Genomic DNA, 17327 nt, shown 5'->3' with positions numbered 1-17327 from the left:
TAGAGCATTGAGAGAAATTTTATGTAGATGTGCAATTTCACTATTTATTTATTATTATATTGGTTTTGTTTAAATGGAGTATAATGTATATTAAATAAGAATAAAATTTAAAATTTATTAAATTTTAAATTATAATTAATGAAATTTAAAATTTTTTTAATCTGTATAAAATATATTAAAAATAATTTATAAATAGGACGGTTATTACCGTGTGAATAAGGAAAAAGCTATTCAAAAAATCAAAATTTCAAATTCGTTCTCCTGTCTCGTCTTCCGTCTGCTTTAGCTGACACCATCGCCTTTCTCTCTTGGATTCTAAAACCGTGTTGGAAAAAATAAAGTGTTGCAGATTATTATTATTATTATTGTTGTTGTTGTTATTATTATTATTTTTGAAATAATACTGAATAACATTACTTAACAAAGGCAAACACCAATACAAAAGAACTAAACTTAATCAAGACCCACCCCTTCGATCCAAGGTAGAGATTGATTAAAGATATAAAAGTTTTCTTCTAACCTAGCAGCTTTCGCTAAACTCTCATCATCAAATAAATGACTCCTGTCCATATGTCTAATTAAGACTTGGCAGTTCATATTGAATATGGCCCTGTGTCATATATAATATCTCTAAACGGGTGTCCAACGCCACAGCTACGAATACAAAAATTAATGGCCTCTATGCAATCCGACAACACTAGGATTTTCCTATACCCTCTGTTCCAGTATATTTGCAATCCATTAATGATCCCAATTAGTTCTGCTATTGCCGGCGGGACTGAGGTTAATTTGCAAGAAAACCCACAAGTCCACCTTCCTTCCTCACCTTTTATAACTCCTCCACAGCTACTTCTTCCGTCCATGAGCACCGAACCATCTACCTTCAGTGTGACGTGGTTTTCCAGAGTGTGAATGGCATTACTCCCCTGCAAGGTAGAATTAGATGGCTATTGACTGTGCTCAACAATTTCTTTATCCCAACAAGCTCTATGGAAGGAGTCTTGAGCGTTTGTTGGAGCATTGATAGTCTCTGTCTCAAAAACTTTATTGCAACAAGAAGACCATATATCCCAGCAAATATATCCAAACAAGATAGCCCATTGAATTTTCTTTGTGTTTGCAGCTCCTGCTTCACGCTTGAGGTTCCAACCGATCCACTCTCGTCCTTGAAGTGTGAAGAAATATGGCCACTCATCAAGTGAGACCACTGATCTCCATCTGTTCACAGCATTCTTACAATTTCGCATTAAATGCATTGCTGTTTCTTCGCCATTGCATCCAAATGGGCAAGCATCATCTTCTTGAATGCTCCTTCGCTTCCTGAGTTCAGCCGTATGGAGCCTACCATGTGTAAACAAACACATGATTGACTTAATCTTCTCTGGAACCTGCCATCTCCATAAACTTTTCCAGATGTTGTCCCCTTCAAGTCCATTCCCTCCAAAAAGGAAAGAATAAGTAGATTTGATGTTAAAGGACCCATCAGTAGATGGTTTCCAAATAAAGTTATCCTCTCCTCTCTCCTCACAGGATGGGTGTGCACTCATGATACGCTCCACCTCTGTACGAGACAACCAGGCACTTAGTTTCTCATGGCTCCAATTCCCACAAAAATCCACATAATCCACTACTCTCTCATTACAGTCTACTAGTCCTTCCCTTCCTGGAATGAGATTGATTATAGGGGTATTCATTTCAGACTAATTCTCAAACCAAAAGGAGGTTGTTTCACCATTGCCAATTTTCTTTCATACCCCGGCTTTGAAAGAGTCCCAAACGGCACAAATACCTCTCCAAGTCAAAGATAGCTTCTCCAAACACATCAAACAATCCTCTTAACCAAGAAAATAATAATATAATCAGATGTAAAGAGAATTTCACACATGCAGAAAATATAGCTTCATAATATTTCTTAGTATGTGAAAATAAAAGAATTAAAGAATTAAAGCTCATCCCGCATTCCTTGCTCATCAATTAACGCGCACTTGGACACTCGCTGTCGTGATCTGAGGACACGGAACTAGATGATTCTCGTAAATAAGAAGGAAAAGTCATGGAAGCCACGCTACTAAAGTCAGTCTTTGCCTTGCAGTCAATGGCAGTAGCAAGTTAGGTAAAGAGAAAGGAAAAAGGTTGGCTCTTTCGTCCTCCAAATCTCTCCTTTTATTGCAGTTCGTCGTCTTCAGATAATAGCAGTGAGTGTGGAGAAGAAAGCGAGATTGCTTCAACAACTTTCTCAACAGTATGGATCTCTACATAATGAGTTTTATAGATCTGCACAAAAACTTCTATATATTTTACCCCACTCGTTTTAATTTCATACCTTTGATTCATTTTCTTGTTTTCCTGATATGATTATATGTTGTTGCAGATTATTACTCTTTGGTCAAAATGAAAAGACTGAACCCCTGCTATGGCACATACTGCCGGAGGAGAATCTTCTTCCAGCTCTGATCCTCGTAATTCAACTCCTAATTGGAAATATGATGTGTTCTTGAGTTTTACAGGGAAAGACACTCGCTTGAAGTTTCTGGATCACTTAGATAAAGCTTTCGAAAGAAGTGGCATCAAAACATTTAAGGATGATAAAGATCTTGAGAGAGGGAAAGTCATAAAAGAAGATCTCTTTCAAGCAATCGAGGATTCTCTCTGTGCAGTTATTGTTATCTCTGAAAATTATGCAAAATCTACGTGGTGTTTAGAGGAACTTCAAAAGATCCTTGAAGCTTTAAAAATATTAGATCAACGGGTTTTCCCCATATTCTATGATGTTGATCCAACCGATGTAAGACACCAACGAAAACGCTGTCGGGAAGCCATGGATGAACATGAAAACAGATTCAGGGAGGACAATGTGAAAGTGCAGACTTGGAGAAGTGCATTGTGTGAAATTGCCAACTTGTCTGGTTGGGACACCAGGGGCAGGTAAGTTTTCTTTTACAATCGTTTAATCATATTTTCTATATTTATTTGAGGCACATATTCGTTTTGGTTTAAATCGTGTATAATCATTTTAGGCAGAGGTGATGATAACATGAAAGTAGCATCCATTATAGGCGCATGATAATCTCCCATTAATAATAAAGTATAGATTTCTCAAATTTCTTAAATTTACATCAAGTTTCACTTTACTCTCCTTAATAAAATTAATTTTAATCATTTGGTTGGCAGAAAAAAATTTTAGTCCTTTGAACTTAACACTAATAGAAACTATTAACTCAATCATTTTAAAATAATAACATAGTTTTGAAATGCTGACATATTAATTTTTAATTTAAAATATCTAAAATATTTAAAATAAAACTTTATTTTTATTAATAATTTTGCAATTTTATAATTATGAAATAAAAAATTTTTCCTTACTTTTTATCGTGGAAAAAATTATCTCATTGATTTTAAAATTTAAATTATTTGAAAAGTTATAATTATTTTAAAGATTAGTGTTAAATTTTATGATAAATCTAATATCATAATTTAAAAAGCTACATAAAAATTAATAAGTCGTAATTTAAGATATTTTTAGATTAATAATTTTATGAAAATTTAAAAGTAAATCTTATAGAACTATGTTAGAAAATTTGATCATAGGAAATAATTATGTTTGATGGCATCTTTAATCGGGTTTTATTATAAATATTTTTTAATTTACATATTTTAAATTAAAAATTAATATGTCAATATTTAAATGCTGAATCATCATTTTGAAACTGTTAACATTTTATGTTAACAAGGTTAACACTATTAAATTTAATGGACCAAAAATACACACTTTAAACTTGTAATACTAAACTGAAACTTGAAATAAACTAAAAGGAGTAAATATGTACTTTAAGCCTTTTGCCAATATATTTATTATGTTATACTTCAAGAAACGTTGTATAATTGGTTCATTGAAGTATGGATTACTAATTCTGTTAATTTTAATGAATTTTTAATGTATTAATTGTAAGTAATATTCGTTTACATGAGTTTACATTATATATAATAATTCCTTTATAGCTTGCATGTATGAGGTTGAGAAAATTATGTTGAAGAACCTATATCTAAGTGAATATTGTTTTTCTTTGACCTTGTTCAAAATTTATTTTCAGGCACCATAAAAACTATAATTATATTGAACGAACAAAATAAACTAACCAACTTTCTTATCGTCATAAAAACTGGTGGCACTTTCATATCCCTTCCCCTATAGTTGTCACTCTGAAATTTAAATCTATTCATCAACAACATGCCAATCAAATTTTTTTTTCTTTTAAAAATCTTTTATAAACATAGTCAATACTGTAAAAGAAATACTACATAATGGTTTTATGAATCATTTTATTGAGGACGATTTTGTTGAGATAACACTGTAAGTTAAAAGTAAAAATCAGTACATAAAATAATTATTATTAATAAGTGATTTGAATAATATAATAATAATTAACAATAATTAATTTCTTTAAAAAAGGCTATAGGATGGGACTAGACGAGTTGAACACCCCCATTGTGTTATTCCATACCTAATATACAATTTGTTTTCTTTTTTTTTTCCTTCCCAAACACCTGTAATATTTATAGCAAAATGAGGCACCCAACTCCCTAATAGTACGCGGCTAACATTTCAGTCCTTCAAAATTATAAATTTAATCAAACCCAACAATAATTATCAGTCATCCTTCTCAGTGTAATTTTTTCTATTGTTTATTTGAAATTTCTATAAGCATTTCCCCTAACTTTCAGCTATTTTTATGAGAAATATATTCCGTATAATGAAATCCCCTGCAGCCCACTATTTAATTATCTTCTCCTAATGATAAGCTAAGTTTTCTTTATGAAGATTTTTTTTTTACTTTATATTAGAAGTCCCTTTATACTTGTGAACAACATCATTTAAATCTGTGAGGAGCGCTATTTCCATTGTGACAACAGAAAATTGGAAGGAATTCATTTTGATCTCTTAAGAGAAAAATCAAATTTTTAAATGACGAATGGATTAACCGAATGACAATGCGCATTGATGATTAATCAGTTGATGAATACAGACACAACAAAATTATGAATAATTCGATTGTCTTTTGGGTAAAATGATCCCATTTCTAATTTTAATGAGCAGAACGATCAATTCTTATTTCGTCAACAATTCCCTGTTATATCAAAAAATGCATTGTAGCTTTAGTAAACAATATACGTGAAAGGTCACATTTTTTATTATTATTTTAATTTATCATGACTATATTACTCATGTTAAACAATTTTGTATTTTTTTTTTATAGGCGTGAAGCAGATCTTATAGAAGAAATAGTCATAAATGTATGGACTTGCATAATTCCTAAATTACCATCTTATGTTGACAATCTGGTTGGGATTGAGTCAAGGGCAGGTGATATGATGTCTCGCTTGGAGATTGGGGTGGATGACAGACATTTTGTAGGGATATGGGGTATGGGCTGGGTAAAACAACTCTTGCTAGAGTTGTTTTTGAAAAACTATCCCACAAGTCTGAAGTGTGTTGCTTTCTTGATAATGTTAGAGAAACATTCGAGAAAGAAGGCAAGGTCTCTTTGCAACAAAAGCTTCTTTTTCATCTTGAAAAGAAAGCCGTGAATATTCCTAATGATTACGAAGGAATGAAGATGATAAGAAAGCGTCTCCACAATAAAAAGGTTCTTCTAGTCATTGATGATGTAGATCATGAGAGACAATTAAAAAATTTGGCTGAAAGTCCAGATTGGTTTGGTGAAGGAAGCAGAATAATTTTTACAACGAGAGATAAACACTTGCTCACCTTATTTGAAGGAGATAAACCAAGAATATATGATATGAAAACCATGGAAGAAGATGAATCTCTTCAACTCTTTTCAAACAAAGCATTCAGAAAAGGCCATCCTCCTGATGAGGAGTATTTGAAGTTATCTGCATGTGTAGTTAAACATGCAGGTGGTCTTCCTTTGGCACTTGAAGTTTTGGGTTCTTTTCTTCACGAAAGAAAAAAAGCGGAGCGGAAAGATACTTTAGATGGATTGAAGAATAGTTATCTTGCTAGGGATATTTCTCAAGTGCTTAAAATAAGTTATGATGGATTGGATGAGCAACAACAGGCAATATTTTTAGATATTGCTTGTTTATTCAAGGGTTGGCGGAAAAAAGAAGTGATTCGAATTTTGAAAATTTGTGGTCTTAACCCGATCATTGAAATAGAGGTCTTGATTGAAAGAACTTTAGTAGTTGAAACGAAAGGTGGCACATTAGAGATGCATGATTTACTTCAGGATTTGGGTAGGAATATAGTTAAGCAAGAATCTCCCAAGAATGTTGGCAAGCGTAGCAGGTTGTGGGAGTTTGAGGAAATTAAGGAAGTATTGGGAAATAACAAGGTAAGTGCCATATTTTCTAAATATCTCATTTTCTTGACATACATTTGATGTTTTTAATGTTCTTTATTTTCTTATCATTCTCATGTTATTTTTCTTGCAAATGACATTTTTATTAGGGATCTGAGGCAATAGAAGCTATTTCTATGCAAGGTTGGTTTCGGTACGAGCACGATAAAATTGAATTACATCCTGAAGCTTTTTCAAAGATGAGTAACCTTAGGCTCTTCTTATGTACGGCATATAACAATCCGTTCATCTTCCCTAGTGAATGGAAATTTTTGGCTGGTGCATTAAAAGTTGTTGTTTGGCCATTTTCTCCTTTGAAAGCTCTTCCACTTGAAACTCAACTGAATGGACTTGTTGAAATGGATATGTCATTTAGCAAAATAAAACAACTTTGGAACAACAAACAGGTAAGATTGATGCTTCATGCATGATTGTTTTTCTTAAAATTATATCTTTGTGTTCATGTTTTATTGATATACTGCTTAGTTAGACTGACTCTACCATCTTTTGTTTGATTCTAACGTATGACAAAGTTGAAATCTATCGTATTGGAAAAGTCTCTCAATTTGACCGAAAGTCCAGACTTCTCAGGTGCTCCAAATTTAGAACATTTACATCTTGGTGGATGCACATCTCTTGTCAAGGTTCATCCCTCCCTTGGACAGTTGGGAAAGCTTGTTGAGGTGGACTTGAATCATTGTGCAAACCTTGAAATCCTACCAAAAAGATTGGAAACAAATTCTTTGGTGAAGTTAAACCTTAGGGGGTGTAAAAAAGTTGCAAAGCTCCCAGAGTTTGGGAAAGGTATGGAAAAACTATCATATCTTGATGTGGGTGCTACTTCTATAACTAGACTTCCTGAATCAGTTGGATCCTTGACGGGTCTTGAATATTTAAATTTGAGTGGCTGTAAAATTGAAAATCTTGACAAGTCGTTGAAGACTCACATAAGTCACCAAATTTCCGGCTTGAATGTAATGTCATTAACGGAGTTATACTTAAGCGGGTGTGGCTTAGATGATGGATCGATTCCTGATTTTGACAGTTTATCATCGCTCATTGTATTGGATCTAAGCGGTAATGATTTTGAGAATCTACCCATTGGTTGCTTCTCTGGTCTTTCTCGACTTGTCTTCCTTTCATTGAATCACTGCAAAAGGCTTAAGTCATTGCCAAGGCTCCCACCACGATTAATTCGATTACATGCCTCTGGCTGTGATTTAATGGAACCATTATCATCAGATGGACAGTTATGGAATTTGGTTGCTTCACTTGACCATGAGGTATGCGTTTCTCTTCCGACAACCTCTAATGCGTATTTTTTCCCCTTAAAACTGCAATTACATAACATGATTAATTTTTTATTTCAGCGTCGTGGGCGAACTAGATGTCAAGTCGATGATGATTGGGATGAAGATGGGGAGGAATATGTTCCTTCTGTGCTATACAAGGTATGAGTGTCTTATTTCTGTGTTTTTTTCTCACACATGCTCCCTTCATGGGTAATTAATGTTAATAACATATTGTTTGATATGTTTGCAGGGAGCTAAATGGCCTCCCCAGCTGAGAGATTTCTGCGCAAGTCTTCCAGGATGTGAAATGCCATCATGTTTTCCAAATAAAGAAGATTGCCATTTGGATATGTTGGGAAGGAAATATGAGATTGAGGTGGACATGCCTCCATATTTTCGTGACAGTGAATGGTGCGGAATTGTTGTGTGCTTCCGTATGTCAGGTTACGGTGATGGTTTTTGGGACGTTGGTTGGAGTGGTAAAGCTGCAGAAGGTGATGATGATTATATACTTGAAGAGTGGGAGTGTGATATTCCTTTCTCCTTTTCCGAAAAGCAGTGCATAAACATGTTGGCGGCACCTAAGAGCTCATCATAGCAATTCCCTCGCATTCTATTTTCTGCTTACGCTGAAGGTTGGGATTGCGATTGGGAAGTAAAGGAATGTGGGTGGAGAGTGATTTGTAAAGAAGAGATACAAGATTGGTGCCATCCCAATGGTTTCTTCAACCAAGCCACCCAACCCCAGCTTGCTTCTTCTGATGAGGTCAAGCTTCCGCTGAGAGCACTTGTAGACTTCTTTTTGGGGGAGGAGCATTTGACTGGCTGATTCAAGAACCAGAGAAAAATGGACGAGAATAGGTAACAATGACTCATCGTCTTCCTACTCCTTCCGTTCTAATATAATAGTTGTCACTCCAGATATTTGTCTTTGTTTCAAAAATTTTTGCCATTTGATGAGGTTTTCAGAGAGAAACAGAATTTAATTAATTACCTTGTCATAAATGAAAACTGAGCACTTGTTAACATGAATAAAGGCGTTTAATGAAGTGAAATACCATTGCATTTCGGTAAAATTTAAATCTTTTGTTATTTTCGTCAACACAAACCGAAAGTGATAATTCACCAGCGAAGAAAATCATTTTCTCTATAAATTAAAAAAGAACAAGTCAAGTTCCATACGCTTTATGGGATGATGTAGCAGTGGATTTCATAAGAACAGTAAATTGTAAGTGACATGAATCATTCCTCTCATATACTTGCGGGGATGCAAACACAGGTGTCAATAACATAATCATATTACTTACCATAATGAACTAGAAAAAAAGGACAATAAAAAGAACCAGTAAATAAAAAGAACCAGAGTTGTGAAACAGAGTGAATCTTGGTAGCCGTCAATTGGTTGAAAGCACCCTCCCCTGTTTCCAATTTTGAAAGAGATCCAAGTTCCATGCATAATTACAAGTCTGGGTCAGTATATAAAACTATACAACTTGGCTAAACAAATTAGATAAATTGATTTAATATTGATGATATCCAATGGCAATAGAATCTTTTGGTATATAATGTGTTGATGTATCACTTGCAAAGAAACAGAGCATTTAAAAATAAAGTGAAATAAAAAGACATGCCTTAATGTGTGTGAGCAATTTGTTCGTAAATTTAGTTATGTGTTGATACTAAAACCCCAAAAAAAAAAATCTATTATATGGATATGTTTATCTCAGAAGAAGAAAAGAACAAATAAATAATAAACAATTCAAGAAGAAGAGACAAGTAGTTCATAGTTAGACAAATATAAACATATGTTTTGCACGAATTATATTTTTATGATGAAATCAAATTACAATAAGAATGTATAAATATATTTATGTGTGTATGCATGCACTCACAGAAAATTGGTGGAAGCCATTTAGTTTACTTTGGGTAATTAATTGGCTCACCTATTGATTACTTATTGTATTTGTTTATTGTGTATATAACATAATAGGAAATGTATTGTAAATAAAATTCTATTTTTTATCATACTGAAAGAAAGGGAGGTGGGTGGAGTGTGATATGTAAAGAAGACATAAAAGAGTGGTGCCATCTCAATCATTCTTGACCAAGATGAGGACTTTTGACCTCAAAATCATTTATAAATTAATTGTTGAAAAGATGATTTTCAATTTCACATTCTAAAATATTTATGTAATTCGATATATTGCCTAAATTTCTTGCAAACAACCAAAAGAATAAACAATTTGTAGGTACAGTAATTAACCAAGAGAATTCTAGACATACTTAGTAGGCAGAGGAAATTTTTCAAAATAATTAAGGGTTAAAATGTATCTAACAAAATATTTTTTTCAACAACGTTCAAAATATTTTAAGATGTACAACACACTAAATATCACTAAAAAATTAAGATTATCAGTGATACTGAAAAAATAATTTAAGTTGTTGAATAAAAATTTTATGATGCTGAATGTATCTTAACCCAACAATTGATTTCAATTTTCCTTGAAGAGATTTCAACACTTTTGCAGATACATATGTTTACACACATGTTTACTTGGACAACTTTATATATATATATATATATATATGTATGTATGTATATAATAATAATAATGATAATAATAAAATGAATAAAATAGAAGCACTAGTTAATTAATATTTTGTTTAGAAACGTTAACAAAGAACTTACCACATCTAAATAGAGAAAAAAATCTAAAAAATGTTAGATTAATTTATCCAAAAGTAAATTCCTTAACCAATTCAAATAAGAGATTGAACTGTTCTTAGAATTAATATATATTGCTTAAATTTCATCTGAACAACAAAAAAAAAACCAAAAAAATGAAAGATTAATTACTTAAGTAAGATTTGTAAGAAAAGTGAAAGGCATTTTAAAATTATATCATAATTATGTCCAACAAAAATATAGATTCCATTTGCATATGTACACTAGCTAGTTCAGTGGAGCCAATTCATAATGACAAGAATTAAAAAGAGTGCTAATCATCAACATAATGAAGGGAACAATACTACTTTCGGTTCTAATTATAAGAGCTAGTTAACTAATTTGAGAAAATTAAGAAAATAAGTTACGTTAGTTATTTGTAATAATAGATGTTATATTTTCTAAAATATCTTTGTTAATCAAGTGTATTATTAACTAGAACTATTATTATTAGAAGAACTATCTTGGAAAAAAATGCATAAATATGAGAGACAAAGGGAATTGGAGTCTTATATTTAGGATTAAAATAAAACTCAAACGAAGTCTTATATTAAGAACCAGAGGTAGTAATAATAAACTCAAGTTCTCCTCGTCAAATTTGCATCAACTACGACAATCCATTGAGTATAGTATCTAATTCGTTTCACTCAGCTTTGACATATATATCTTAATTAATTTCATATATATGAACAATATCCATACTAAAAAGCTAAAAAACACAAGTGTTTCCACTCATTTTCCATATCAATCATCAATAACATTATTAGATAGGCAGACTATACTTTATCCTAAAGCGTCGGTGATCAAATGACAATCCTCTATAATCCCTCCTACTATTCTACTCATAATGTTTCAACTGGAAGATTAGATTGGCCACCAAGCTAATAATAATGGATCTCTCCTTCCTTGGTTCTGTCTCCTTCAACCCTCGGTTACTGCTACTGATGACATTCCTTCCTCCACGAGTTTTACCATGGAAACTACCCTGTCTTAGAGGTGGCAGGTTAGGACAAGAGTTATGCTGAACCAGCAAAGGAAAAACACGGCCAGAGTTATAAAAATGGTTATCACAATAACATAACATCACAAATTACAGAGTATGAAATTACAATTAAAAAACAACAGAGTTATCACAATGACTGAACTGAAGAAAATGAAATGAACATGAGAAACATCTCTGATACTATTCCATGTATCAAATTAATATTCATCACAAGCTAAAAACCCAGTTATCAAATGCTTGAGAAAGATTAATTAAAATTAATATCACAAGTAGTGAAGCACCAACCTCTGCTTGTGTTAACTTGTTGAAGTCAATGGTGGGATTGCCCCACTCTTGCATCTCTTCTTTAGCACCTCCCACCCACATTTCAATTGTGGACTCTTGGAATATTGACAAGTGACCCTAAGTTTGATGTGAATTATACTACCTCTGATCTTAATTATAAGACTTTGTCTGTAGTCTATAAACAAAATTTTATAATTAGGACTGGAGGTAGTAGCTTTTATTTCCTCTTAAATGTTGCTAACAAAGATTATCCAATTCAAATGATGCGGGACAATAAATGCCCATTTGTGTTCGTCATTTGTTGATAAAATTTTATTTCTTGAAAAGAAGCAGCTCCTACATCTACATATATTTCTGGATCTTAAAATTACACTTCACAATATGAGTAGATTTTGGAACGTCCCAATTTTTTTTATTTTTATGACCTGAAAAAAGGACATAACAGTTATGGGAATATTAGGAGTTGGATAAACATTGAAGGAGACCAACTTTACAATCCTCCACCAACCAATCAGGAAATTAAAAGGAAGGGATTATAAACTCAAGTTCTCCTTCATTAAAATCTACATCAACTGCAGCAATCCACTAAATTTAATATTTAATTGTTTCACTCAATTATCACACATACACACACATGTATATTTTAATTAATTTGATACACACACGCACATGTAGATGTTTCAACATCATCGATACTGGGGGGACTAGTATTTTAAGTCATTTTCCATATTATTCTTTAAGAACATTATTAGACAGCCAGACTCTACTTATCCTGAAGCACTGGTCATCAAATGGCCATACTCTATAGCCCGTCCTATTATTCTGGTCATCACTAGTAGAAGAGCTGCTTACACACTGGTCTGAGCATAATGACTAGCGTTTCAACTGGAAGATCAGAATGGCCACCAAGATGATATAATATATTTCTCCTTCCTTGGTTCTGTCTCCTTTATCTATAATGGGTACAGCTGCTACAAACATTCTGACTTCCACCACAGGAACTACCCAGTCCTAGAGGTGGCAACTCAACGAGGCAAACGAGACAAGAGTTATGCTGAAGCAACGAAGGAACAATACAGTCAGAGTGATAAATATGGTTACAAGACATTTGCCTAGCCTCAGAGCCTAGCTCGAATTTTTCTTGACAAAGCGGATAGTGTGAATCAGAGCGAAGATGGGCTTGCATGATCTTAATGGTAGCCATTGCATCAATTAAAGAATGTGAGGCTGGAGGAAGACCTCTATGATCATTCATGGTGAGCTGGTGAATAAATGCTTCCAGTCCAGGGGCTATCAATAAACCACCAAAATCAATAGGCCTAGGTTCCCCTCCACTACCATGAAACATGAACGAAGGGCCAAAATTGAAAAAATCCTAACCCCATTTGGGAAACAGGCAGTATCAGACCCTTGTCTAAGACCAATGTTGGGGAATTGCCCAGCTATTCTCTGCCTCATGAAATTGTCAAAAGCACCCACAAGTCCCAAATCTTGGTTCAGAAACTCTCTGAGCCATAAAGGCATGCGTGGCATAAAAAAGATCAGGCATGCGGAGAAACTCGTCAGGAGCATCGTACAGTTGAAACTCATGCCTCTAATCAAGATCTTGCACGAAGCTTCATGACAGTAAGGGCAAATGACTTCTATCCCTTCATGCGCAACTGGATGTCCATACTCATACCACCAGTGTGTTGCTCCACTTGGCATCCTTGCTGTTTTGCCAGACTTCTAATTGGTAAATCTGCAGCTAAAAACCTATGTACTGTGCCAGATTATATTATTATACATGTAATTAGGGATGGAAATAGATCAGGCGGCCTGTCAGGGGCCTATAGCCTGGTCTGCTTTTGGCCTATTCAGGCCAGGCCTATTAAAAGTTAACTACAGGCTCAGGCCTTTTTCAAGGCCTATTTCACTTAACAAGCCAAGCTCCGGTTTTGTGAGAAGCCTACGAGACCTGTCAGGCGGACCTGAGCCTGTTATATTTTTATGAATATTATGTATATGTATTGTGTAAAATGTATGTATGTCTTGAACTCAAGACCGATAGATGAGTAAGAAGTTAGCAATTTCACCACTGTACCAATATGTTTTGTCATTGCTTTCATACATAATGTATAATTTTAAACCCAGTTAGATAAATTGACAAAAAAAGAATATTTGCTCCATGGACCATAGATTAGGTTTTCCCTTCTCATCATTTCGAACTTTCCACTTCGCAGACTACAACCACATTCTGCATTTGGTACCATTCATTTCAGCTTTAGTTTGTGCCCGCCGCAATCGCTGCTCACTCTTCGGCCTCCATATCCGATTTTGCCGCAAGCGCCGCTCACTCTCTGGCCTCCATATCGGAGTTCACATGGTCAGACTCCACAGCATCGGTGTCGCTATCTCCTCCTCCTCTTCCTCCTCAGTCCTCACGAGCCACGTCGACTCCCAACTCCCAAGCCACAGCTCTGAGCTTGAATAGTCGGACCTCACCAGCCACAGCGTCACCGGCGTCGACTCCTTTTTCTCCTCAATCCTCAATCCTCAATCATCAATCCTCATCTAGTTTATGGGTCATTAATAGGTAATCTTCCTAGCTCCTTAAAAACATCAGTATATGAAACTCTGAAGCACGGCGTTGGCTCCCTGTTACTCTGTTAGTCATAAAACTAGTCATCCACCCCTTGTCTCTAAGCATTCGGCCACCAGCCTTTCCACCTTCATTAAATTTGATTTAAAAATCAATATATGCGAATCAATATTAAACTTTGTTCGCTATTACTTTCGTCATAGAACTGATTAATTTATACCAATATTAATACATTAACCTTTGGCTATGATCGTGAACTTCTCCATTTGTTGTCGTTTGCGTGCTATATAAAGAAGGATCATGTCAACTAAATAGTAAGATTAAATTCAAATAAACTGGTATGGGTTTGTAAAATTCTAGATATGCTACCACAAAATTAAATCGAATAGTAGGATTAAATTTGGATAAAGTAGTATGCTGTTGACTTTTTCTGGATTGGCAACAATGATAAAGAAGGTAGATTTGGTGCTATTAGAGGTCATACAGTTTTTTCCCCCAAAAATGTTATGGGTTGTTACATTTTTCATCCCTTAATGCTAGGTGATGATACATGATTCTTTTCTTTTCCCCAATAGATCTGGTGCTCGAACAAGAAAACAAAAATAGGTTAAAAATTTGATGATTTGCAACTGGTGGCTATACTTTTATTTGGTTTAATTGTAATCAAACTTGTTTTGTTGTTGCATTTGGTATTTTCTTATTGGCTAATTGGATTGTATCAGTTTGTGTGTTGTATTTTAGGTACTTTTGGATTGGCATTTTATTATTTTGAGTTTATTTATGTCATTGTGGCCTGTTTCTGCCTGCTTAAAGGCCTAGGCCTGTTTTTTGTGAATGCTTGTTATTGGCCTATTTGAAAGCCTAGGCCTATTAACTTGTTTGTAGTTTTTTTTTTTTTAAAAATATAGGCCTATTAACAGGTTTCAGGCCAGGCCAGGCTTTTGTATAGCCAGGCTAAGGCCGAAAAGAAAGCCTTTAACAGGCTACAAGCTAGGCTCAGGCCTATTTGTCACCAGTTAGGCCTAGCCTATTAAGATGATAGCCTGGCCTGGCCTAGTCTGTTTCCACCTCTAAATGTAGTAACAACCAAATTAAAAATTTATAAAATAAATGTCAATAAAAAGGAATTAATTTAGAAGATTCATCATGCCATTGCCTCAGCCACTGGAATTTTCATCCATGAGACGCAAGGGAGTAAGTTATTATGACCATTCTATTTCCAAGTATTTTAATAAATATAGGCACAAGAGAAACTATGAAGCGCAGGTTCCACAAGAGAAAGTGATCCAATTCAAAAAATGTAATTGACATACACGCACACACACGTAGAGCACTACAAATATCAACACCCTTGTATATTTCCTCACATCAAATGCTTAGTTCTTGCCATAACCAATGCCCATGTGTTCATCATTTGTTGATATATTTTATAATTTATTCAACGAAGCAGCCTCTCCATCTATGACAATTTTGAAGCTTTCAAGTTACACCTCACAATTAATACGAGCAGCTTTTGGATTGAGGAGAATAAGCAGGAACAAATGGAAGTTCCTTTTTTAAAAAAAAAAAAAATTTGATACTCGAATGTACCACTTATTTATTTTTATGATTTGAGAAAAGGGCAATTATGGGAATATTCGAAGGAGCTGGATATAAACATTGAAGCAGACCAACTTTACAATCCTCACTCACCAAGAAATCAAAAGGAAATCAATCAACAAACTATACTTGGTAAAAAAAAAAAACAACCAATATTCATGAATTTTAAGATTTTTTTTTTGTCATTAGAGAATTAGAAAAGATCAACTGATTGGGTGGAAGTAAAATGGGTCCTCTTAATTTTATTTCTGGCCATCCTTATCTCCTTGTTTTTCTTTTTATTTCATCCGCATATGAAAGAAATTTGGTAATAAGTTGAATCTGTGAGAAGAATGAAAGATACTTAGAAAGCATCCTAGTTGTTAACAAAACACCCAAAAGTTGGTTGGCTTTAAGATAATTCTCCAAGAATAATATAGATTCCATTTGCATATGTTTCTTCATAAGGATAAGAATGAAAAAAAAGCCACTGATCATCATCATAATGGAGGGAACAAATACAAACTCAAGTTCTCGTCAAATTTGCATCACTTGCAGCAATCCACTATGTATAGAATCAAATTCGTTTCACTCAGCTATCATATATTTTAATTAATCTCATATATATGAACAACGTCCATACTAAGAAGCTAAAAAATAATGTTATTAGATAGGCAGACTATACTTGTCCTGAAGCATTGGTGATAAATGACAATCCTCTATAATCCTTCCCACTATTCTAGTCAAAATGTTTCAACTGGAAGATTAGATTGGCCACCAAGCTATCAGTGGATCTCTCTTCCCTAGGTTCTGTCTGTTGGGCTCCCATCTCCTTAAGCTATCACGGTTACAGCTGCTACTGACATTCCTTCTTCCACGTGTTCTACCATGGAAATTGCCCTGTCTTAGAGGTGGCAGCTCAGGACAAGAGTTATGCTGAACGAACAAATTAAAGGAACAACACAATCAGAGTGATAAATATATTTGTCACAATAAGATACCTTCACAAACTACAGAGTACGAAATTACAATTAAGAAACAACAGAGTTATCACAATGACAGAAGTAAAGAAAATGAAATAAATATGAGAAACATATCTCATACTATTACGTGTATCCAATTAATACTCATCACAAGTTAAAAACTCAGTTATCAAATGCTTAAGAAATATTAATTAAAATTAATATCAGAAGCACCAACCTTTGCTTGTGTTAACTTGTTGAAATCAATGGTGGGATTGCCCCAATCTTGCATCTCTCCTTTAGATAGCACTTGCCACCCACATTTCAATTGTGGGCTCTTAGAATATTCACAAGTGACGCTAGGTTTGATATGAAAACAGTTACTATTTCCTCTTAAATGTTGCCAACATGCTTGCTCATTGAAATCTAAAAGCATTAGGCAGAGGCGAGGTTGCCATGTGTATGCAAGTGAAATTTCATTCTCCCATTCTTTGTAAATATAATAATCTTCCCAAGCTTTACAACTCCATGAAATGACA

At 34.1% G+C, this 17327-nt stretch overlaps 1 protein-coding gene and 1 pseudogene across 1 annotated transcript; one reads left to right on the top strand and one right to left on the bottom strand.

Annotated features, from left to right (window-relative positions):
- Positions 1-6886: 6886 nt before the first annotated feature.
- On the top strand, positions 6887-8483 carry LOC114750495 (TMV resistance protein N-like). The gene is made up of 4 exons (XM_028939089.1): positions 6887-7645; positions 7733-7813; positions 7905-8181; positions 8290-8483. Exons 1-4 carry the CDS (start codon positions 6887-6889, stop codon positions 8481-8483), a joined length of 1311 nt encoding a protein of 436 aa, XP_028794922.1.
- A 2834-nt stretch (positions 8484-11317) lies between these two features.
- Positions 11318-17080, bottom strand: LOC114750497 (E3 ubiquitin-protein ligase RZF1-like; annotated as a pseudogene).
- Positions 17081-17327: the final 247 nt, after the last annotated feature.

The sequence above is a fragment of the Neltuma alba genome, unplaced genomic scaffold (genome assembly GCF_004799145.2).
Source record: "Neltuma alba isolate B1F8T4 unplaced genomic scaffold, ASM479914v2 tig00006480_pilon, whole genome shotgun sequence".
Lineage (NCBI taxonomy): Eukaryota > Viridiplantae > Streptophyta > Magnoliopsida > Fabales > Fabaceae > Neltuma > Neltuma alba.
This window is presented reverse-complemented; position numbering and strand designations above follow the sequence as displayed.

Coding starts and splice junctions, on each gene's coding strand:
- LOC114750495 (XM_028939089.1), top strand. CDS start 6,887: ATGACAAAGTTGAAATCTATCGTATTGGAAAAGTCTCTCAATTTGACC. Junction 7,814..7,904: donor TTCCTTCTGTGCTATACAAG/GTATGAGTGTCT, acceptor ATATGTTTGCAG/GGAGCTAAATGGCCTCCCCA. Junction 8,182..8,289: donor TATACTTGAAGAGTGGGAGT/GTGATATTCCTT, acceptor CTTACGCTGAAG/GTTGGGATTGCGATTGGGAA.